A 24261-nucleotide genomic window follows, 5' to 3' on the forward strand; every position below is an offset into this window, starting at 1 on the left:
TTTGCTTGCTAAAAAATTTTAAAATTTCTATTCTGAATATCTGCGATTTTAAATATATTTTCAGCTAAGTTTTGCTATTAATATTTTTGGTAAAGCTGTGCAAAAGAGTCCACAAAGACAAATTTTAATGCTTTCCAGCCTATTTCTGGCTATTGTTCCCCCAAAAATCTTGGCAGCAATAGTGTGGAGACACTGTTTTGGACCAAAGGCTGCCAGCCTGCAAAATTTTTACGACTTGGCAACATTTTGATCAAATTGTATAAACAGTTGCAACCTAGAAAATTTACGTTTAATTTTTAATTTTTCTTAATATTGGAGATTGATTTTTTATTAATTTTTTTCTGCATTTTTGTAAGAATTTGGATTTTCATCAAATAATTAATTTATTGCAAAGTAATTACATTTTAAAACTTAAATTTACATTTATTATTCCAATTAATACTGATTTAGTATTTATCAATTACCAGATGTTCTGGTATGTTTTTGGTATAAAATTTAACGACATCACTCCTCATTGGCAATTTGCTCCTACCTGCAAACGCGATCAGTTTAAATTTATTTTAGTTTTTAGCAACAATTTGCCGGTGGTTGGCTAGTATTTTAGCTATTTTACATCGAAATTTAATTTATTTTTTTTATGCCTTGCAGCCATAAACCACTATTTTTTCCTCTAAAAAGTTGGCAGCATTGCACAAAATACTCTGTTACTTATTTATACGTGAGAGCCCGTTATTATTTGACTTTATTAAACTCACTTTTTTTTTGTAGTTTTAAGCTTGAAAAAAATTTTATCCACCAATTAGATTTATTTGTAGGTCGCCCTTTCTGATAAAAAATAAAGTTGAATACGATCAGTTGATTACGCTATTTCGTGTTATATCAGATAGCTTTTGATACCGTGCCCAAAAACAAAAAATCGCGTTAAGAAAAAATTAATTTGATAATTATACTGTGGAAACAAAAGTCCCAAAAGCTTCAAGTAAAACCAAATGAATATATTAACATTATTTTTAATGTGAATTAAGTGAAAACCCATGCATACAAATGAGTACATATGAATATAATCGTTATGTAGAATTAATAAAATGATAAATCGACATGCTGTCGCCTTCTGCTCCTCATTCTCCCACTTTGTCTCCTAGTTCCTAACTTAGCGCTACAGGTCTTCATCCATTTGCTCATCAGACTTATTTAAATTCACATTGCATGTATTATTATTCTCAAAGAACTGCAGGTCATCATCATAATCATCGAGATCCACAGCAGCAGCAGCGTTAGAAACACCTGATGACTGTGGAGCTCGCGGTCGAGGCTGCTCTTTGGGTAGCGGGATCTGGAGCGGAGATGGCTGCCATGGCACGAGGGCGGTGCATGGCCTTGGGATTGACTTTAGAAGCCACTCCGGTGGTATGGCACCCGCAACTGGGACTGGACTGACGCCCTGCTTTAATTCATCACAGATCACAATACGATTCGCATTGCGTAGTTTCTGTTCCAATTCCATGGCTGCCATTTGATAGGCTGGATTCGGATGATGCGTTTTTCCAGTGCTAGTCGAGGGTATATCATCTGTGGCCAATCCTCCGTTCACATTTGTCACACTGTTGTTGTTCCCAGCACTTCGACCAGCGCCGACGCCATTCGCATCTCCAGAAATTTGCAGGCCACTGAAATGCGCAGTTATCCGCTCCTCGGTTATCAGCTGTTTTGGCGGACTGCATAAGCGTAAGATTATCAACATTACAATTTTGATTAATCGATTCAGGATTCAGACTTACAGTCCAGATGCCTGTTGCTCCAATGATTTGCGCTTTTGCTGCCACTTGCCGCATTGCACCTCAGATTCATTATTATAGTTGGCATTTGAGCCGAATTGCATGACACCGCCCGGCTGTGGGGCATTTGTTGTGGCCAGCATCCAGGGCATCCCATCGAGCAGCCAGGGATGCGTCGCTGGATGTGCAAAGACCGCTCGTTGCTCCGACTTGTGAAGGTGGCTCTGGTCAGCGGGGCCACCGTACGACCTGCAAACATCAAGCATTCAATTCGTTCAATACCTTAACAACACGAAAATATTTCTAACTCACTGCATTTCACTTCAACCAGCGAGCTGAACTACAATTTTTACAATTTTCTCTCCTGTTGCTAAAAGTTTTCCGCAGTATTGTTTTCTTTTTGTAATGGTTGCCCATCCAGAAAAAATTGACGATCTGGTTCGATTTGTATTCGTTTTGTGATGGTGCTGCCACACGTGTGCACGATAATATGTTATCGATGGTCGTTTTGCTACTCAAGTCGAACTATCGTCACAGAATGTGCTAAAAAATACCACAGCTGGCATTATAAAAAGCGCGCTGACGATACGTTTTTTAAATATTTAACATTTAAAGCGACCAGTGATCAAGTGAAATAATTGTGCTCAAGCAAACACTTTAAATAAAACCGAAATAAATAAAAAGTTTAATTGTTTTTACCATACAAGTAAAAAAGCTACACCTTCAAAATGCGATTCACAAGGTAAGACCATTAATTCTCAACTTCATTCCTAAGATATATTAAAAAAAAAATACATTGATAAAATATCAATAATTTATATTATACTATTTAATTAACAAAAAAAAATGTGAGGATACTTTAAAGTTTTCTTTCGATTAAAGATAATGCAAAACTATAATAAAAATTTAAAAGAACATTTTCCCAGAAAGTGAAATGATAAAGATATATAGCTTGTTATTTAATTTGTTCGTCTATTTTGATACTGCTTCGGGGGGATCTTTATTTTATTGTTTGAATGTACTAGCATCAAGAAAATTGAAAAATCAAATGACTGAAAAACACGGGCCCTAATGCTTTTCCAGTTTTTTTCCATGCATCATCATCAACTGACATTTTTTCAATATATATACCACTCACACTTTCCTGTGCTTATCAGGCAACCTTTTTAAAATAACATGTTTTTCAAGCCAATCTCATAATCGATTGTCTTACCCTAGAAAGAACAGCATCCTCATCAATTCGGATGACGCTTGCAACGTGTAATGTTGTTGTTTTTGCCTAGCTTAGGAAAGTGTCAGTCTCTGGTTACTAGGCCCCATTTATAGAGCATGAGGTTGAGGAGCATTTGAAAGGCTTATCGCCTCAAGACAACCGATCGATCCCCTGGCAATTTATTGACGTCACAGTCCAGACAGTGTTGCGATGCAATTAGTAAGCACACTTAGCGATTTCGTCATTCATTACAGAAAAATAAAATGCTGGAAAAATACGCTTATAATCTGTTAAATCTAAATATATTTTGAGTATGCATTTATGGAAAATAACTTTTCGAGGCGCGTGTAAAAGCTTTGACAGCGAAACTTTAAAGTCACGCTCTCTCCCTCTTACTGATATGGTGAGCAAGAACGCTTTGGATAAAAAGCTTTCATGATTTGGCGTAAAGCGACGACCAACACGTGTGTGGCGTGATCTTGGATAGCCGAGACAGTTATTCAGGAGCAGACAAAGAGAGCTGTTTGCATTTTCCATTTGGGAAAATTTAGTGCACAAATACAGGTCACAAGGTGAAATAATAAGCAAGTGTATTTGTTGTAGCGAAAACAAGTCAGAATCTCGCCAGACGAATATACGTAAATAAGTTTTGCATGTGCTGCGGCTACGATAATTGTTAATCAAAATAAACAAACGTTTCAATTGATAACGTTCACCTGTCACCCTCTCCCTCGCACCCACCACAAGAGAGGCTTGGCGTCAGCGAAAGGGGTCGACAGTCAAGCCTCGTGTTAAATAACAAAAGCACACTTTAATGTTTCCGTTTTTAAGTTTTTGGACTCTGATTTATAAATAGATTCTAAGCGTACTTAACTTTTGCGTGCTTGTGTGTGTGTGATTGTGTTTGTGGATATAACCGACGTGTGGGTGTGTCATTCAAACCAAGTTTATGCGACAGTTTAGGTCGGATCAAATGAAATCGAGTAAAATATGTTATGTTGATTTAAATTGTAAGCACTTTTTGCTTTGAAATTTATTTAAAATTTAGTTGATTTGCATATTACAGCACCATATATTTAAAAAGAGACACTTTAATTGGCATTAAAAGTTTTCAAACAGATCTTGATTAAATCAGGTATTAACTGTCTTATAAACTTGATGTATGTCTGTCATTCAGTTAACTTGACTCTCTCTGCTTCTTTATACAATAACTAGTACAATAATAGTGTCAATTTTCTTTAAGAAATTTATCGTGTTCATATGTACATGTTTATAAACATATACATATATATATTGTGAATGAAATATGCAATATTTATCGTGATTTTAGCAATCAGTTGGTGAAAATATTATTCAAGTTCGGAAGCTTTCTTTATTGCTGTGCAAAACATAAATGTGGAATCGTATTGTCAACACTTTTGTTGTTGCACCGGCGCGAATCCGCAGCAAGCAATGTTTGCCACTCATATTGCAGCTACGTACAGTTTCCGAGAAATTAAATATTAAACAAAACAATTTAGTCAAAGTTTATGCGTAAGTTTACATTAAGTTTTAATATATTTTGTGCGTATACACATGTGCTCAATAATATGAAGGACGTCTGCATACATATATCAAATTAATTATTTTGTTTGTATTTCATTGCAAACTCAAAACAAAACAAAAAAAAAACATTTCCATTTTCTACCAAGTGCAAAATATATACGTATGAACACGTGAGAAAGGTAAAAACAGCTGATGCGGGTTGAGCGTTGCCACAGTCAGACAAATATTAAAAAGGCTGGCAAGCTAAGCAACTTCATTATTTATCGTGTGTTAGGTGTACATGTCGATAAGAAATCGGGTTTTGCGCGACTGCCTTGAAAGCTTTAAGCAGAGAGCTTAAACCTGTTATCAGTCGTGAGAGAACTGATGTGTGCTTTAAAAGGTAATTACTTGTATTCGTTCGCTCATTTTAATACGCGCAGTGGAGAATAAAAGTTCTACGAGCCGCGCTCACTTGCTAATTACGTATGCAATTTGTGTATATAATATGTAAACACAAGTAGATAACTTTCTGTAATACATGCATACATACGTACATATATAAAGTTTTATTTGTTTTTGTGCTGTTTTGTATAAACAATTTGTTCACACTGAGAATTCTGCGAACGACGCAGTCGGCCTGCTGCTGCATAAATAAGAGAGACAGAAATAAATAAAATCACACTACGATCAGAATAACCCGTGAGTCACAGAGCGACATTGCTGCGCAGCGAGCTGATAAATACACATGTATTTAAATATATATGTATGTATAATTTCCAGTCGTCCAACATCGGGGAAGTACCTATAACGAACGACACGAGTTCAGTTCGATACGAGCTGCACACGATCTTCTCATTGTCGCTTTGTACGAGCAACGGAACGGTTATCGAGTCTCGCGTGAATTGTTGAAACAACAGTGATTCAAAATAAATAATAACTACAACGAGTAATCAATTGAGTTGGGGAAATACACACGCTCACGTCGAGTTTTACAAGAGCTTTGGAATGAGTCAATATTTTGATTTGGATCGAGGCAAGAACGTTGCCTACGTTAATGATTGCTCCAGCACGAGCGGTTATAGCAGCGCCAATTCACCAACATCGATGTCACAGTCGCCCGCGCATTCACCAGAAACGACAGCGTTACAAAATGAATTTGCAAATCTCAACTTACCCGCAATGTCGAACTCACCATCACCACTACATCAAATGCAGAACTCACCATACTCCCAAAATCAGCTGCTAACAAATGGCAACCTTTGCATGGAAATTGATGGCAGCAATAATAATTTAATAAACGGCAACGCAACCTTTGGCAACATCATGTATATGCCAATGGATCATTTCTATGCAACACCAAGTCCACAAACTGTTGGATTTGCACCAGCCGAACCAAATGCTGGCATTAAAAATGAATATACAGCAGTTTTGCACATTGCCGAACAACCTGTGGAGAAATTTCGCTTTCGCTACAAATCGGAAATGCATGGAACACATGGTTCGCTCAATGGCATCAATTCAAAGCGGACGCCAAAAACATTTCCCGAGGTGATATTGCGCAATTACAAGGGACCGGCGATCATACGCTGCAGTTTATTCCAAACCAATCTGGACAGTCCACATTCACATCAGTTGGTGGTGCGCAAGGAGGAGCGGGATGTATGTGATCCACACGATTTGCACGTGTCACAGGATCGCGGTTATGTGGCACAGTTCATCAACATGGGCATTATACACACGGCCAAGAAATATATATTCGATGAGCTGCTCAAGAAGAAACAGGATCGTTTGGTATTCCAGATGGGACGACGCGAATTGTCGACAAAGCAAATCCAGGAGCTGCATCAGGAGACGGAACGTGAGGCCAAGGATATGAATCTAAATCAGGTTTGTAGTGTTGAACTCTTGGAACTGCATGGACTCGTAATCATTGTTTGTTTAACATATATGTTTTAGGTACGCCTGTGTTTTGAGGCTTTCAAGATTGAGGATAACGCCACATGGACACCAATTGCGGCACCGGTGTTCAGCAATGCAATAAACAATCGCAAATCGGCCCAAACCGGCGAATTGCGTATTGTGCGGCTGAGTAAACCCACTGGCAGTGTTATGGGCAACGATGAGCTCATCCTGCTTGTGGAGAAGGTCAGCAAGAAGAATATCAAAGTGCGTTTCTTTGAGGAGAACGAAGATGGAGAGACGGTGTGGGAGGCATATGCCAAATTCCGTGAATCGGATGTACATCATCAGTATGCGATTGTGTGCCAAACGCCCGCCTACAAGGATAAGGATGTTGAGAAGGAGGTTCCCGTATCCATTGAGCTAATACGTCCGTCCGACGATGAGCGTTCATTTCCATCGTTGCCATTCCGCTACAAGCCGCGGGATGCGATTGTATCACGGAAACGACGACGCACCTGCTCCACACTCACCAGCAGCAGCAGTAGCAGTGCGGGAAGTGGACACAACTCCTTTGAGTTGCCAAAGACAGTGCCGCAACAGGGCTTGCCCAACTTATCGTTTCATGATCAGACCATCAGTCAGGAATTTGGACGTGAAATTCATGTGGATCAATTGTTGCCAGAAGCGTGTCGCAAGATTTTGGAAATTAACTCGTCAGAGCTGGAGAAACTATGCACACCGATGATTGGCATGCTTGAAGAGGATGGTCATATGCAGACCGACTCTTCCAGTTCCAGCTTCAACCTGGCCACTGGACACAATCGGACCAGCAGCTATTTGGGTGAAATCTTCAAGACCTTCGATGCGTTAAGACGGTCTAGCGATGATCCCGAATTGTTTGAAGCCTCACGCAAAAAGGTCAAGGATCTGTTCACAGATCATGCACTAAAGAATGAGACCAATGATACGCTTCTCCACGAAGTCATAAGTCAACGGAAAGATAATCTGAAGCTGGCCATTAAGACTTTCCAAGTGATTAACTACTTCAAGCTGCAGGAACTGGCCAATAGTGTGCCAAATGTGGAAGGCGATAGCGGATTGCATGTGGCCTGCCAGCAGAACCGCGCCCACTACATCCGCCCACTGCTGGCGTTGGGCTGTAATCCCAATCAACAGAATCACTTGGGCAACACCGCTTTGCATTTGGCTGTCAAGGATGAGCACATCAATTGCATTGAGAGCTTTCTGAATGGTGGACCGGCCGTCAAATTAGATCTAACACTGAAGAATGATGACGGTCTGACGCCGCTTCATATGGCAATCAGACAGAATCGTTATGACGTGGCCAAGAAGCTAATCAATCACGATCGCAGCTCCATCAATGTATCCAACACGAAAGATGGCAACAATGCTCTCCATATGGCCGTGTTGGAGCAGAATGTCGAGCTGCTTGTCTTAATACTGGATGCACAGGATTTGACGGATATTCTGGTGGCCAAGAATGCAGCAGGCCTTACACCATTGGACTTGGCTCGGGACAAGGCCAATGATCGATGCAAGCGATTGCTGGAGGAGGTGTATTCGGATAAGGGTGACTTGGCCATGACCTGGATACCGCTTAATGTCAAGGAGGAGATGGACTCCTCGTCAGCCGAAGACGACGAAGAGAGCAATCCAGAAGCGCCAACCATTGAGATTAAAACGGAAGAGGCTGATATGGATTTCAAATCCGAGGACGACATTGAGATATCCAACGATGGCAATATTGAGGAAACGTGTACAGCTGCCAATAGTCAATTGGAACTGCTGCTCAATAATAAAACAGAATTTGACAAATTGGTAGCACTGCTTAATGAGCCAAGCAGCCGCAATTCAAAGTGTCCCAAATGGCAGGAACTTGCTGAAAAGTCAGCAATGAATCAACTCGTATTCCTCTGGTCCAACTCGGAGGGTATGCTCAACTATATACATCATAAGTCTAGTATAGCCGAGTACAAATCGTTTGCGTTAGCACTCCAAGAAATGGGTCTGCTCAAATGTCAGGATTAAGTTCAATTTATGTTGAAAACGGAAAAAAAAAATACAAAAATATATTTTATGTATATTACATTTATGACTAAACTACAATTTACATGCATATTTACTATATTATGATGATCAATAAATTTTACATTGCATCTCTCTGAGAAAGGGGAATCACTCAATAAGTATGCAAATGTGAGTATGTGCGAATAGAGGGGAATTACATGGGCGACAAATGGGTGAATCACCGCGAAAGCTGATTGGAGGGGGAATTACCTAGTGATTTGCTCAGGTTCTTCCCCTGCAGCGTCGAGTTTATCAATTTCATAACGAATCTATGATACATACAGAATGCAAATTTATGTAATTTATTTTTATTATATTGTAAATTAAAATAATCTTTTTTTTAACAATTATAAAATAAATGCATTACAGCAACATGGCTCAAATCATCGATGGCAGTGGCCTTGCCAAGGACTTACGCTGCGAATTGCGCAAGGAGCTGGAACATTATGTGGCCGCTGGCAATCGTGCTCCCCACTTGACAGCCATCATTGTGGGCGAGGATCCGGCTAGCAAGACATATGTGGAGCATAAGATGAATGCCTGCAAGGAGATTGGCATCACCAGTGACACTAAGGTGTTGCCTGCATCGACCACCCAGGAGGAGTTGCTGCAGATAATCCAGGAGCAGAACAATAATCCGAATGTGAATGGAGTTCTGGTGCAATTGCCAGTACCAGATCATATGAATGAGCGCGACATCTGTAATGCCGTATGTGTGGAAAAGGATGTTGACGGATTCCATGAGATCAATATGGGACGTCTTGCCCTCGATATGGATTGCCTTATACCCGCCACTCCGCAGGGCATTAAGGCAATGCTGGAGAGCTATAATATTGAAACATTTGGTAAGAACGCCGTTGTCGTTGGACGCTCCAAGAATGTGAGTCTGCCCATTGCCATTCTATTGAGTTCCGATGGCAAGAATGCAACCAAAGCGCTGGACGCCACCGTAACCATCTGTCATCGCTATACACCGCAAAAGGAGCTGACCAAGTTCTGTAAACAGGCTGACATTATTGTCGTGGCCGTTGGCAAGCCGGGATTGATTACCAAAGATATGGTAAAGCCAGGCGCTTGCGTTATTGATGTGGGCATCAACAGGATCAAGGATGAGAAGACCGGAAACTTCCGTCTAGTCGGTGACGTCGACTTCGATGGTAAATCTGCAATCAACGTCAATTCACAACATTGTTCTCATCATATTGCTTTTCTTTTTCTTTGCAGAGGTTTGTCAGGTGGCTGGACACATTTCTCCAGTGCCCGGTGGCGTTGGTCCCATGACAGTGGCCATGCTCATGCGTAACACCATCCAAGCGGCTAAGAATCAAGCCGTCGCTCGATCTGATTAAATCCGTTTTAACTTTGCCATGAATTTTTACAGAATTTACACATGATTTCTGCTGCCCAACACAGCGGTCCATAGTATTTTGTTATTTAAACTAACCATTAGTAAAATAGATTAAGCAATAATCCGCTAACCTTGACGATCCCATAAATAGTTACAAATAAATAAACGAAAATCAATACAAAAAACTCAATTTAAACTGTTTATCTTTTATAATTGCCAGCTTTTTGAAGGAAACTTGGCCAGTGCTGCCATATCGCAAAGTTCAGTCAGCTGAGACGATTGCGAGCTGCCCAATCGTTTACAAGTTGTATTATTTGGAATGCTGAAATTTTAAAGTTGATGGACTTTAAAGCGCTTTCACCTGGCAGATAAAAAATTTTTGTTGCTGAAAAAACCAAGAAATTCATATCAGAAAATTACTGCCTTTGCCACTGATAAACGAAAAAGTAGAGTCAAACACGCTGGCAACTCTGTTCGTAGTCGGTCGTTATGGTGTTTTCATATAAATCAGATTAAGTTCTCAAAATAAATATATTATTAACTGTGCTCGCACCATCATTTCAATTTTGTGGAGATAAAATGTCGGCATACGCAATATATGGATGCAGCTTTGAAGTCTTTGGACGGGTTCAAGGTAATAATTGAACCGATCGCAAGCCACATTGCAAATTTATCATTTCTTGTCAATTTTTCAGGTGTCTTCTTCCGCAAGGTAAGTGTAGCATTCATTCACTGGGACCAATGGGATGGACCAATAAAGAAAGTATACAAACATATATTATAGTACACTGAGAAGCAGGCCAATAACTTGGGAGTGCGCGGTTGGTGTATGAATACCGCAGCGAACACGGTTAAGGGTGAATTGGAGGCACCTCTCGCTCCGCTAAATGAAATGTATGCAAGTTGTGCTTCAAATACTAAGTAGATTTATATTTGTCTCCTGACTGTCATAATGATTGACTGATTGCAGGAAAGAATGGCTGAAGACCAAAGGTAGTCCCGCCAGTAGGATTGAAAGAGTCGAATTTTCACCAACGAAGGAGATTGCCAACTATTCTTTCAATGGCTTCACCATAAGAAGTTAGTCTCATACGATTTCCAAGAACTAATAATTAAGTATACATACGCATATGTGCGTATGTAATTGCGAACAATTTAATTCAGAATCCTGTAATCAAGTTAAAAACCCTTTGCTTTATTTCAGAATAAGTTACTGTAAATCCAGAACGCTTGCAGTTTGTTTATAGTGAAGATTACAAGAGGAGATTAAAAGATTTCAGATATATCAAACCTAAATATGCAAATAAAATACTGATCACCATCACCAGTCGAGATAGGGTATAAATAAAAAACAAACAGGCTATGTGCGGAAAATTATTTAGAGCGTACTTATGTACCTTAAGTACAAAAAATCAAACCAGATCAGAAAATTTTGCAGGGTGGCAGCCACACACAAGTGCTGCCAAGTATGTGGCGCTTCTGCCGTCTCATTTCAGCTCAAAAGTCATCATCACTGATCAAAAAATTTGACATCTCTGATAAAAATTGCAAAATTAATAACGCAAAAAACTCAATAAAAATTAATAAATTTGATGAAAATTACAATTTATAAATTTGACAAAAGTGGCTACAAAACAAATTTATATGCTTTCCAGCCAGAAACAGCTTTTGTTCCCCCTAAATTTAATTAAACTAAATTATAAAACTTCTTCCCCCAAGGCATAACAAACTCGCAGAATTAATAAAGAATTCACATTTATTTGATCTAATTTCGAATTAAAAATGTTTTGCAAATTATTGCTAAAAAACTAAAAAAAATAAATAAAATAAATTGCGCGCTGTTAGCACATTTTGATCCGGAACTAATGCAGGGATGTATTTTAAGTAGTAACGTGTATTCACGGCTAGGTGTTGCCATTTGTGTAAAAGTAACGATTTAAAGTAACCATTTGTAACGACATCTCACTTACACGCATTGCAACACTGATGCGGAATTACCTATGTAGAACCATATGTGCGAGCGTGACAACCATATGAACAACATGCGTACTTTGATCTGGCAGCACAGAAACGAGTACAGCTCCGAATACACGTCGTTTTGCCAAAAGCGTAGCAGGCAGCAAATGAAAAAAATATAAATGAGGAAAAAATTTCGTGAAATAAGAACGACAAATATACCAAGCGCGACCCACGCCGCTATAGTGAAAATCGTCAGATTTAATAATTGCGTGCATTGTGTAAGCGTATGAAATTGTGCGTATTAATAAATAAATAGCAATAAGTTTTTAAGCAATTACAAATTCTTGCGTGCTTCTGCTTCTGCATGTCGGTGTGTATGTATGTGTGTGTGTAGTGCACAGTTTGGTTACTTTCGCGCTGAAAACGTTTTCTACTACTTTTTTTTCTCGTTGAAATGAAAAATACAGATGTATGTGTGTATATACACATTGTGATTTGCGATAAAAGCGAAACTGTTTAATATACTTAGTAATTTTAAGGCGTTTCAGTAGGTGCCTATTATGTGGTGTGAGCAGAATATACTGAAATTATTGTGTAAATAACTGAGAATAGTGCTAGGCATACGTATGTATGTATGTATGTACATAACACACATACATACAGACATTCAATAACCTCATGCATGGGCCTGTATCCATATGTACGAATATATATATATGTATATATTTTTTGTGCGTGTGTATGTGCGTTTTATTTGTTTGTGTGTGCGCGCATATATTGTAAAGGCGCGAGGCACTTAATTGCCAACGATGAAAAATTCAATAAACCAAATTACATAAAAACATGGAAAACAAGACACCACACAAAGCAATTTCCCGCAAAACATCTATTTATTACGTGATTCGCATAATCTGTTACAGATGCATAATGAAATAATTTAGATTTTCAACCGCGCAGCTTACGATTTCGTCAGTAGATTTTTCTTCTTTCCCATTTGCATTTGTTAAACGGTCTGTGCGACGACTGCGGCCGCAGTATTCTATAGTTTTTTTTATTGCGCATCATTGTGAATGAGCAATAGCAATAGCGCGCGCTCTCTGTGCTCTCCTCTGCTCTCACATTCGGCACGCATAGGCGCGTTGTCTGTGTGATTGTTTCGTGTGTGTGTGTGTGTGTAAGTGTATGTGTGAGCGGCACACATACGCACGCGGTGCCGGAAAGAAGACTTCCTATAGGCGATGTACACCGAATAGAAGTAAAAATCGGCCATTGAAAATATGAGCAGCGGCTTTTGTTAATTATTATTATTGTTAGTGTTGGTGTAATTTATTGTAATCGGTAAGTCACAATATGCAAAAACACTGCATTTGTGATAAAACTGGCTTCTCTCGTTAATGTTCTCAAAAAAGCTTTTTGGAATTTAAAGCAAAGCAGGCGGCTGAATAAAACGTGACGAGTTTTGCATGTGCGTGTGTGTATTGCGTGTGTGTATACATATGTGTGTCTGCGTGTGAGAGAGTTAAAGCACAAAAACAAAGTGTGCATCTGTTCCGTGTCAGTTTTTCGAAATAAATTATCAAATTTGACTTTTGAATAATTGTTTCTCTTCGTCTCTCTTTGAAGCGACCACCCCCCTTGAACGCGATATAGCCATACATATAAAGGAATCAAGTGAAGTAATTGCAACGGTTACAGTGGCCAAATTGTAATGCAGCTGGTCTGGCAGTAGCGTCCAATAAGTATGGCACCAGCGCTAACAGCGGAGCCACTGAGTCCCAAGGAGAAATTAACAAGCAACGCCTCCCCCGCCACAGGGACACGAAAGTCTGTCCGCAAACTGGAGTCACCCAATGTCAGTGGCGGCGGCGGCAGCGGCGGCAACGATACGGCCAAAAAGCCAACAACAGCAACTGTTGCAGCAACAGGAGTAGCAACAATAACAACAATAACAACAACAGCTGGAGTTGCTGCGACGACGACGACGCGAGTGACACGCTCCAAGGACGCAGCACAGCGGATTGGTTCGCCTGTTGTGCCCGTGACGGCGAATAAGCGTAAATCCAGCAACAACAACAACACACACAACAACAAGAACAACAATAGTAGTTGTAGTAGTGGCAGTGGCAGCGAAGTTAAACCAGGTAATGATCAAATGGGCCTAAGCGCCGCTGCAACACATACAAGCACCGACGGCAACGCAGCTTCCACCAGCAACAGCAGCAGCAGCGACGCGACAGCCGCAACGTCAGACGCCGCTGCCGACGCTGCTGCCGCTGTCAACGCCGTCGACGAGCACAACAACAACTGCAAGGATAATTCAACGGCTGAGCTGCTGGCGAATCTGACAAACGACTTTGAGGAGGCAATCACAGCAGAAATTTGCCTACGTAAAACACTGCCCGAGGTGAGCCTAAGCAAGGAGCAACCAGCTGCAGCTACAGCGACAGCTGATCCAGCCCAGCTGACTGAGCCCATGTCCATGTCTGAAGCTTACTCCCAGTCGTCGACGAGCAGCGCAGCAGGAGCAGCATTACCTCAATCCCTACCAGCAACAGCATCATTACCACCACCACCACCATTGTCAAAAACAGCAGCAGCTACAGTCACATCGGAGTCACCACAGTTGTTGGAGCAACAGCAGCAGCAGGAGGGATTCCCTGGCAATGACATCAGCAGCTTAGAACGGACATCGGTGCCAGTCGAAGAAGATGCTGCCAAAATTCTAGACAATATTGAGGGTAAGCTGCTTAACTGTAAATTCTTTAATCTTCGCGGTCCGCATGGATCAAGTTGCTCAGCACTTTGAGTCTCAGGATTTGCTATGAACCAACACGGTCCATTCCACGTAAAATCGCTTATATTGTTTGTTTTATTTTTGGAAAATTAGTCTAGTTTTTTTCTGACATGTTTTCATTTATTCAAAGACCAATCGAAACTGAAGCCGGAGATATTTATTATTTTATTTTATTTTTCGTATTTAGGCAAATGTTAAAATGAACTTTACATTGAGCTGTTAACAGATTTATGTTAATTTTATTCTATTAGTGTATGTTGAATATGAATATATTTAAATGTAATTTTAAAATAGGATAAAAAGAGTAGGATAGCTTTGTCACCTGTCCTACAATATATTCTATGTATATATACTTGATTCGCGTTAATAGCCGACAGACAGAGACTCCTTATTTGGTATTTAGGCTTAATCGTTAGCACTTCCAAGAGCATCTACAACAAAAAACAGCATAATAGTCAATGGTTCAATATAAACGTGACAACAATTCGAGCTGTATATTAAATTTACTTTAAATTTTGGATGCTACGAAGTCTTCCCGGCAAATAGAAAATAAAACCAATATATAGAAGCTATTTTAAAGCTCTGACTTTGGTCAAGTCATAATGTTTTACATATGGGATATTTAAGGACCTGATAGTAGGAAATGGTTTTTCTTTTTACATACATTTATTTATAAATCTGCTCTTAATTGCTAAATAGTCTTTAAGATTGCTGAAATTTAAAAGAGAGTGTCCTAATCGTAATGTATTTTCTGTTACACAGAACGCCTGAGTCAACTCGATGGAAGTCCCGTCGCACTGCCGCCGATTGTGGATATTAGCGCTGCAACGCTGGAGGCCAGCGTTGAGTTGCCGACGACACGCTGCGTGCAGCAGTTGCCGCAGCCGGAGCAGGCACAGTCACTGCCGCAGCCGGAGCAGGAACAGCCTCAACAGGAGCAGTCACAGCAGCTGCCGGAGCAGGAGCAATTACAGCAGCAGCAGCAGCAGGATATACTTGCCTCACCACAGCACTTGGCTATCCGACAGCCAGGAGCGGTACTAACGCCACAGAGCACCGCCAGTTCGATTAATTTCCTTAAGGATGGCGCTGCTGGTGCCGTGCTGGAGGATCAGGATATTGAGGAAGTGCTGAAAGCGCTCAAAAATCTCGATGGCACTCATGTGAATCCGGATATCTGTGATTTTAATTTTTTCAACGAAGTCTGTTTCCTCAACAATGAGGAGGAGACAGCTGCAGCATCTGGTGTAGCTGGAGCAAGTACAACAGCGCCAGAAGGAGGCAGCATCAGCATGAGCAGTAGCAGCCTCGTTGCCCACAATCTCGACGTGGAGGAGTCATCACCCAAGGCAAGTTGCAGTAGCAGTAACATCAACATTGTTGCACCCAAGCCACGTCCCTGGCAGGAATGTCATGCCGAATTGGAGCAGCAACAGAATGTTCTGGTTCGCAAGATTGATTTTCTGCTGCGGCGCATGCGAAAGTTTCAGGTGCGTCAGATGTGTCGCCATGCCAGCGATGAGGTGGCCGGCATATTGGAGTGGTCGGCAAGGTATTCCAATAAGGCATCGCCAGGGGCACCGGTACGAAGTGCAAAGCTAACCGAACAGGAGGACACAGTGCTATCGATTGTCTCCGGACGGCCGGGCAACAGTTTCTGGGAGGAGCAAACCAAACAACCACTGCCCGCCACCCAAATGAGCAATGTCATCCGTCACATTGAGACGGCAGCGCGTAAGCAACAAATCTGTCATACAATTGGCGGCGGCTCCGCATCGCTGGCATCTTCCTCATCGTGGTACAGCAATGCTGCCCAGCCGGGCAAACGTTCCCGCAAACTGCAGAACATGGATGCCATTGCCGGCAGCAACAATACAGATTCAATTGTAATGCCACGTGCCGATGAAATCGTGCCCAATTATGACAACTATGTGACCAGCGAGTTAACTCATGTGGCGGGTCTCTTGCATACGGAAATGCGTGAGGTACAAAATGCCATCGACTCGGATGCCACAGAGTCGAGCTCTGGCGGCGAATCTGCCGATGAGATGGTCAACTACAATAATTCCCAGCAGTTGTCCTTGTCAATGTAAGTTCTAAATGACAAATCACTAAAAAATAATGCTTCAAATGTCATTCTATTCTCTCTGTGATCTAGTAATGTATATGCAAACTGTAAATCAAGTTATAAATTGGATTTTAAATAATTCATCTTATATAAACAAATATTTGACATCGATTTATAGAAGATCATAATTCTTGGCTTTATTTATGTATATTATTTATATGCAAGTTTGAGGACTCGTTAAAGTTAGGTTTCGTTTCATGTGAAACATAACAAGATCAAATTATATATTCATATAACATGTTGTTTGAATACAACTTGAATTACTGAATAAAATGACCGACTTAGTTCACGGCTCAAAAATTACTGAGTTTCGTCGATTCATCGACCATTAAATCTAGTTAAATTCTGAAAGAATAACTACAAAGTCGATATATGTATGATTTCTTATATTTAACATATATTTATTTTATAATTTTTTTTAATGGAATTTTATAACAAGTACGATTACAAAAGTAATTATTCAAGTAATTAAAAGAAGAATTTGGATTTATACTAAATTAATGAAAAAACGAACAGCAAATATTAAATTACTGAATAGGTTTATGCTTTGAAAACTCTTCTGGCTTTTGTATAAAACTGTTGCTTTATTAAATATGCTTTATTTTTAGAACGCGTCGAGCCGTTTGGCGTTATTCGAGAGATCGTGCCGCTATAGCGCTACGCTGGTCCTGGCTGTGCGCCCAGGTGGCCGATCTGGACATGAAGATACGCCAGCACAACGATGTGTACAATGATTTATGTCGCACCAAGGGTGATGTAATGTTGGAATCAACAACAGCGCCTAAAAACGGCTACAAGGAGACACAAACACAACCGCCGTCAGTTGAGCTGCCGCCTGGAGCTGAGATGGAACAGCAGCCGCCAGCGGATTGGCTTTGCAGTCGCACTCGTCCCTTAGTGCTGTCCGAGTTTCGTAAGCGTAAACTCTTCCAGACAATCAACATGCACACAATATCAAAGAAGGCGGCACGGCCGAGCAACATTAAATGCGGTTGCCAATGGCCGCAGGTGCCATGTACGCTTTGCACTGGACGCCCGGATCCGACGGCCCCGCGAGAACTGCCGGAAACGTTGATGCCACAGAATCGTGTTGCGCTGCTCGATGCCAGCTATCATCCGGTGCTGAGCTTTACCGATGGTAAGTGTACACTCAAATCTAGGGATCTTTGGAAACATATTCTTAGAATCGCCAATTAAAAATATCCAGTCAATTAAGCTCATTATCCCCTTACTTAAAAAAATAAGTAAAAGGGTATATTGTGTTCGTTGGAATGTATATAACAGGGAGAAGGAGGCATCTCCGACCCTATGAAGTATATATATTCTTGATCAGCATCAACAGCCGAGTCGATATAGCCATGTCCGTCTGTCTGTCCGTCTGTCCGTCCGTGTGAGCACGTGCATCTCAAAGACTATAAAAGATAGTGATACCAAAATTTTACACGCAGATTCGACTGTATGAACACAAGGATCTCAGAGACTATAAGAGGTAGAGTAACCAAATTTGGCACACAGATTTCTATATACCCCACGCATATCAAGTTTGTTTCAAATTGAAGCCACGCCCCCGCAAATCGTTATTACTGTTATATATTATTATTATCTATTATTCTACTGAATCGCATCATGATCGGACAAGTAGAACAGCAGTTATTGCGAATTAATGTTTTCAAAGTAATACCAGTAAATTCTTTAAAGTACTTTTATATACATATATTGAAATAAGTAACGGGTATCCTATGGTCGGAATCTCGACTTTAGCCTTTCCCACTTACTTTTTCATGAATTAATTGATGTTTCATACAAATTTTCAAATGTTGAAAAATAAAAGTAAAAGACGAACAAATTAATAATCCCAAGTCTAGCGAATTCCAAAGATGAAAATTTGTTATGAACATCGATTGATACATAACAATTTATCGAAAAAAAAGAAACAACGTAAATACGGATACAGTAATCGATATTTCGATCTTTTTATTACAAATATTTGTATTTAAATGTTAAAAACTAAAATCTCGTTTTTCAGATGTCTGTCAATCGTTGCACCTGGAGGCAATTAGTCGACAGCCGGATTGGCAGTATCGGGTGATGCGTAGCCAGGCCAAGGCGATTGTCAAGGGTGTTTGGAAGGCGGAACGCGAGGCGATTGCATTGAGCGGTGGCGGTGGTGGTGGTGCTGGTGGTGCCGGTCGTCGTCCTGGCGAGACAGTCAAGCGTCGTTATGTGCGACGCAAGGAGCGCAATAACAACAACAATAGTAATAGCAATCGAAGCAGCAGTAATATAAACAACAATAATAATAATAATAACAACAACAACATTAACAATAATAACAACAACAAAGAATCAACAACAACAACAACAGCCCCAACAACTGCAACAGCAACAGCAATACAAAGTGGCACTGGAGGTGGTGGATTGGATAGCGGAAACGGTACTGGTACTGCAACTACTTCTTCTTCTTCTACGCCTACTACAACGCCACTTGTGGCCAACAGTAAATTATTGTAAACATTTGACAAATTCGATAATTGTTTATTAACATAAAACAACAACAATTTTGCATCTTTCTTCTTTTCTCTTTTCTTTTTTTCCTTTCGCAAATTTCTTTTCCGTTCAACATGCACAAACACACACACATTTACACACACACAATTCGCACAACACCAACAACGAAACAAACATTTTGTTTTGATTTTGCAAATTTGTTTTACGTTTCTTCAACTTGGGTCAAACTTCTTGTGGAATGCAGCAGTGGCAGTCAAAAGGCAACGTCAGTCGGTCAAGACGAGTGGGAACGGAAGTTTAAACTCGCCGTTGTCTGATCCCCAACAACAACAACAACAACGCAACAACAACAACCAGCAAAATAATCCCTCACTGATCTCCAGAGGCAATGGCAATGGCGCTAAAAAGCCACGTAAATCTGCCTCAAAGCAACAACAACAACAACATTCAGCACATAACACTAACAACAACCACAACAACAGTCAACCAGCAAGTGGGGCTGATAGCACCACTCGATTTCCAGCTGATTCCCAATGGGAACAGTCACAAAGTCGCCGCAATTCCGCCGAAACTCACGGGCATCGTAATGAACGGTGAGTTAATTGAGTTATCTATATTTGAAGCTAATTCTTAATCCTTATACTGTCTGACAGCACTGCAGAAAGACGTAGTCGACTCATCTATGACATTGATAACATCGTGATACCCTACAGCATGGCAGCACAGACGCGTGTGGAGATCTTGCCCTACAAGGAGATACCAACGCCTAAGTAAGTAACAACTGAATTTCTGAAAATTCGTGAAGCCACTGCCTCTTAAAACCATTAAAAAGAATAAAATGATATCTTTTACTAAATAATGCAAATCGAATATGGTTTGCAATATTTAAATAGGTATATTGATATAAGTTATATAGATAAAGAAACCAAAATTACGAGGGAAAATTATAAACACAAATCTAAAACACATGTAAATATTATATTTTGTTATTATATTATTATACCACTATAAAGATATGTCCCGATGCACAATTTGCCTTTATGTCATGCCTTGTAATTAGTAAAACAAAATTTGAAAGTCAAAATTAGGAATATCTCAATTTAAGATATAATTTTTACAATAATAATTAACTAGATAATTTTTCTAAGTATACCCATACTATGTAGTGCTCATTGCATAAGAGGATAATCAGAAACTAAGATCTGGAGACTGCAGATAAAGTTTACAATTCTTACGCCACCCTTCGTCCTTTTAAATGGGGAAAACTAATTTATAATCCCAGTTAAAACAAACCCGTTTATTATGATTCATCATCTCACTTAATTATACAAATGTAGGATTAATACTTCGTTTGTTATGGTTGATTTCAGTTTTTAAAATTTATCGAAAAAAAATATATGATTAAATACACCAAAAAATCATACAATAATATACAAAATATTGAATATAAAAATCAGGTGGCGGTCATTAACGTAATTGTTATCGTGAGAGTGTCACTGGACAGCCTGAATTTTTCTTTATAAAAGTAATTTTTGGAAGGGCTAAAAATCAAGGACCGTAACAGTTATAAGTTTTAAAAATAAAAATTGCAATTTAACAATTATTTCCAAACTTTTATTTAAAAGTTACGAAATAACACTTATTTTTTATTTCAATTTAAAAAGTGCAAAATAATAATTTAATAACAATTGCTATATTAAAGTTTTAAAATACCACTTATTCTTGATTTTTTCAATATAAATTTTAAAAAAGTGTTTTTTTTTAGATAAATTTTTTGAAATGTCACAAATAAGGGTTATTTAATAACTTTTAAATTAATATCAAAAAAATAAATTTATTCAACCAATTGGTGTATTGAAAAAATTTGAACCAATTGGTTCAACTTAATTTTTATTTTTTTGATATTTATTTAAAAGTTATTGCTAAAGTTTCATTAACTAATTTCTCTGTGTGTTCTCTCCTTGCAGGTGGCGCATTGTGGACAGTGATAATAAGAATAAGCAACAACATTCGACGGATGAAAAGCTGAGCAATGGCTGTGCTAACCAAGCCGAAGCGGAAACGGAGTCGCCTTTAAGCCGGGAAGCCGTGACGGCAACAATGCCAGCCGATGAAGTAACAGCAACCTCAACACCCGCAGCAACAACATCGAAAGAGAAGCAGGAGGCTGTAGGAAAAGTAAATGGCTTAACAGCAACAACAACTTCACCCGCAGCAACAACATTAAAGGATAAGCAGGAGACTGTGAGCAAAGTTAATGGCTTAAAGCAGTTGAGCAAAAAGAAGTCACTGCCAGAGATTGTTAAGCAATCGGATCAATCACTCAGTAATGGATTGGCTAATGGAAATGCACAGCAGGCAGAGGCTTCAGAAGAGGAGCAACTGAGTCAGCCGACAACAGTCAATGGCAAAATCCAAAGGAACAATAATAAAATCTCTGTGAAATCTCTTACGCCTGCTTCCGCTGCAGCTATTACTTCTACTCCCGCTACCATTTCCACTCCCACACCAACTGCTGCTAGCCAAGATGCAAAACCATTAACTGACGAAGTTGAGCCGCCCAAGAAGCGACCAAAGTTGCAGCTAAAGGAGAAAACAAAGCCATCAACGTCACCAAAATCAATACCGACAGCAGCCGAAGTTGCAGTCGATGCTGATGAGGAGGAGGAAGTGGAGGACATTTCGGATGAGGCGTACATTGTGCGTCATCAGCGTGCGCTCATCGAGGAGCGACGTCGCTTCGAGACATACTTAAGATTCCCCTGGAGCACACGTTCCCGCGCCAATCGACGTGCCGACAGTCGAGCAGAGTCGAGTGGCGCCAATACGCCAGATCCTGCGTCGCCGGCAGCTCCACAGCTAGCTGGACCGACCGGTATGGACAACGAGAGCATTCCCTCACCCTTGGCACAAACGATGCTGCAGAATCCGCTTGATGGAGTCAATGCTGAAGGTGAATTGGCAACGACAATGACAACAACAAAAGGAAAACGTCAAGAGCGTCGTCGTACCACTTCCAGCAAATTGAAGGATCAAGATCGACGCAGTGCAACACCAGACACTAGAGAGGTGAGTGGCAATGGCTGGGAATCCATCTTTGCATCGTAATTAACATTTTATTATTATTTTTGTAGTTGCCTCAACTTCCTTTGGATCCACCACCGTTTGAGCCGCTGCAGTTTCCGCTCTCCAAAGACGTCTATCAACGTTTGTTGGCCGAGATGAACATCGAGCCAAAGGCGCCGAGATTATCGCTCCCGGTAACTGTCAATACCAAGCGCACAAAAAGTAAATCGGTATCCTCCAATGGTGGCGATGGCAACACAACAGCAACAACAGCAACCAACTCGAGCAGTCGACGCAGCAGCAAAGCCAAGGCCACAAATGCCAGCAAGTTGGCACAGACAACGACAACGATGTTAATGACACAGCGTCTAAATGGTGGCAAGAATGCACAACGTGCAACAGCACAATTAAATGGTGGCAAGCATGTTTATGACAATGGCATTGTCTATGGGCCAGAGGATGATGACGACGACGAGGACGATGAGGAGGAGGAAGAGGAGGAACTGCTGCTTGAGGAGGATGATGATTATCATTATCTGGCACCGCCGGAAGATGATCAATTGCCATCTGGCATTGGCGATGATGCGAATCTGTACAATGCCAGCATCGATGCGTATTTGGGCGAACAGGAGGGACTCGACGAGGAGGAGCTGGCCGATGATCCGTTCATGGACGACGATCCCAATGATCCGGAATGGAAGCGCAGTGTTGCCGTTCGCAATGAACGCATGCGCAGGAGAGTTTAGGCGGAGAGAGAGAGAGAAAGAGAGCAAAATACGAGTAGCGAGTGGAAAGCAGCGATAATAAACATAATTGGCGAGTGGAGAATAGCGAGCAGCAAAGTGAAACCAGTTAACTAATCCAAAGTTATTAAGAACGTTGTAAAATGAATATCAATACTTTTTTTTTAAAATAATTCGTCAACATTTTTAAAGAATTCGCTTCAAATGCCAACACAAATTTTAACTTGTTTTAAACGATATTTTTTGTTTTTATTAAAACGCCGCAACGAGTTCCATAATTCAATTCAAAACTGAACTCGGGAACGCATATAACATTGCAAACATATTTTGTAAGCAATTTCTAAGTTATTTAGTTATAAAAGAGAACAGAGAAGATAAGAAGAAGAACACAACAAGCAACACACACACACCCACATCCACAAATAAACACATAAAACAAAAAGAAAGAAAAACTCGTGAAAATATTCAATGTAAATACAAAATTAGGAGATAATAAGAGAAGTTATGTATGTATGAAACTAATGGATAAAGCTAATGATAATGATAATATTAATAACATAGTTTAACACACACACAAACACATAAGTTTCAAGAAGGAAAACAACAACAAATAAACAAAAACTCACTTGGGCTACAAGTCAAAAGTGCGCAATGTTTTAAATATATAAATATATTATTATTATATAATATAATGATAGTTATTACAGAGATCAAAGGATATTAAATATGTTAATGTTGATTTCGATATGTATTTGCGCACCTACAAACAACAACAACAACAGCTGTACATTTACGCCGTTTTTTGAATGTAATTTCCCCAATTTATTAATAATTAAACTATAATCTTTAATATCAAAAACAAAAAAAAAAAAAGAAATCAAAAAAATAATACACCGATTAAAAATGCGCCTCCAATGAATTCATGTATTTAGTTTCTTAAGGCGCTTTAATTTTTAATTATACTTTTTAAACCAACAAAATAGCTGCTAAATGTAGACATTAAAAATTAAATACTTAAACTTTGGTAAACACATACACACACACAGACACGAAAATACATGGCATAATTTTGTAATGCTTATGCAAGTTTTATTCTATTGTTTCATTTTCTTTATTAACTTAATGTATTGATTTGGTGGTTTCTTTTTTATTATCATAATTAAAAGCAGCCTCAACTTTATGTAAAGTCCGTTAATTTTTTTGAAAAAGT

The 24261-nt window shown here is 39.8% G+C and overlaps 4 protein-coding genes across 4 annotated transcripts; 3 read left to right on the forward strand and 1 right to left on the reverse strand.

Moving 5' to 3' along the window:
- Positions 1 to 994: 994 nt before the first annotated feature.
- LOC117792324 lies at positions 995 to 2239 on the reverse strand. The gene is made up of 3 exons (XM_034632402.1): positions 2088 to 2239; positions 1779 to 2024; positions 995 to 1715 (listed from the first exon to the last, which is right to left on the reverse strand). Exons 1-3 carry the CDS (start codon positions 2090 to 2092, stop codon positions 1157 to 1159), a joined length of 810 nt encoding a protein of 269 aa, XP_034488293.1. The 5' UTR covers positions 2093 to 2239; the 3' UTR covers positions 995 to 1156.
- Positions 2240 to 4948: 2709 nt separating this feature from the next.
- Positions 4949 to 10043, forward strand: LOC117792429 (nuclear factor NF-kappa-B p110 subunit). The gene is made up of 4 exons (XM_034632580.1): positions 4949 to 6402; positions 6472 to 8465; positions 8875 to 9662; positions 9730 to 10043. The coding sequence occupies exons 1-4, from the start codon at positions 5521 to 5523 to the stop codon at positions 9852 to 9854; spliced, it is 3789 nt and encodes a 1262-aa protein (XP_034488471.1). The 5' UTR covers positions 4949 to 5520; the 3' UTR covers positions 9855 to 10043.
- A 276-nt stretch (positions 10044 to 10319) lies between these two features.
- On the forward strand, positions 10320 to 11180 carry LOC117792325 (acylphosphatase-2). The gene is made up of 5 exons (XM_034632403.1): positions 10320 to 10487; positions 10549 to 10565; positions 10638 to 10747; positions 10824 to 10933; positions 11058 to 11180. Exons 1-5 carry the CDS (start codon positions 10433 to 10435, stop codon positions 11060 to 11062), a joined length of 297 nt encoding a protein of 98 aa, XP_034488294.1. The 5' UTR covers positions 10320 to 10432; the 3' UTR covers positions 11063 to 11180.
- A 651-nt stretch (positions 11181 to 11831) lies between these two features.
- Positions 11832 to 23714, forward strand: LOC117792499. The gene is made up of 9 exons (XM_034632668.1): positions 11832 to 12106; positions 13436 to 14550; positions 15369 to 16695; positions 17343 to 17872; positions 18761 to 19231; positions 19487 to 19835; positions 19896 to 20012; positions 21210 to 22311; positions 22377 to 23714. The coding sequence occupies exons 2-9, from the start codon at positions 13554 to 13556 to the stop codon at positions 23052 to 23054; spliced, it is 5571 nt and encodes a 1856-aa protein (XP_034488559.1). The 5' UTR covers positions 11832 to 12106; positions 13436 to 13553; the 3' UTR covers positions 23055 to 23714.
- The last annotated feature ends 547 nt before the right edge of the window (positions 23715 to 24261 follow it).

This window comes from Drosophila innubila, assembly GCF_004354385.1.
Source record: "Drosophila innubila isolate TH190305 chromosome 3R unlocalized genomic scaffold, UK_Dinn_1.0 2_E_3R, whole genome shotgun sequence".
NCBI classification, from domain to species: Eukaryota; Metazoa; Arthropoda; class Insecta; order Diptera; family Drosophilidae; genus Drosophila; species Drosophila innubila.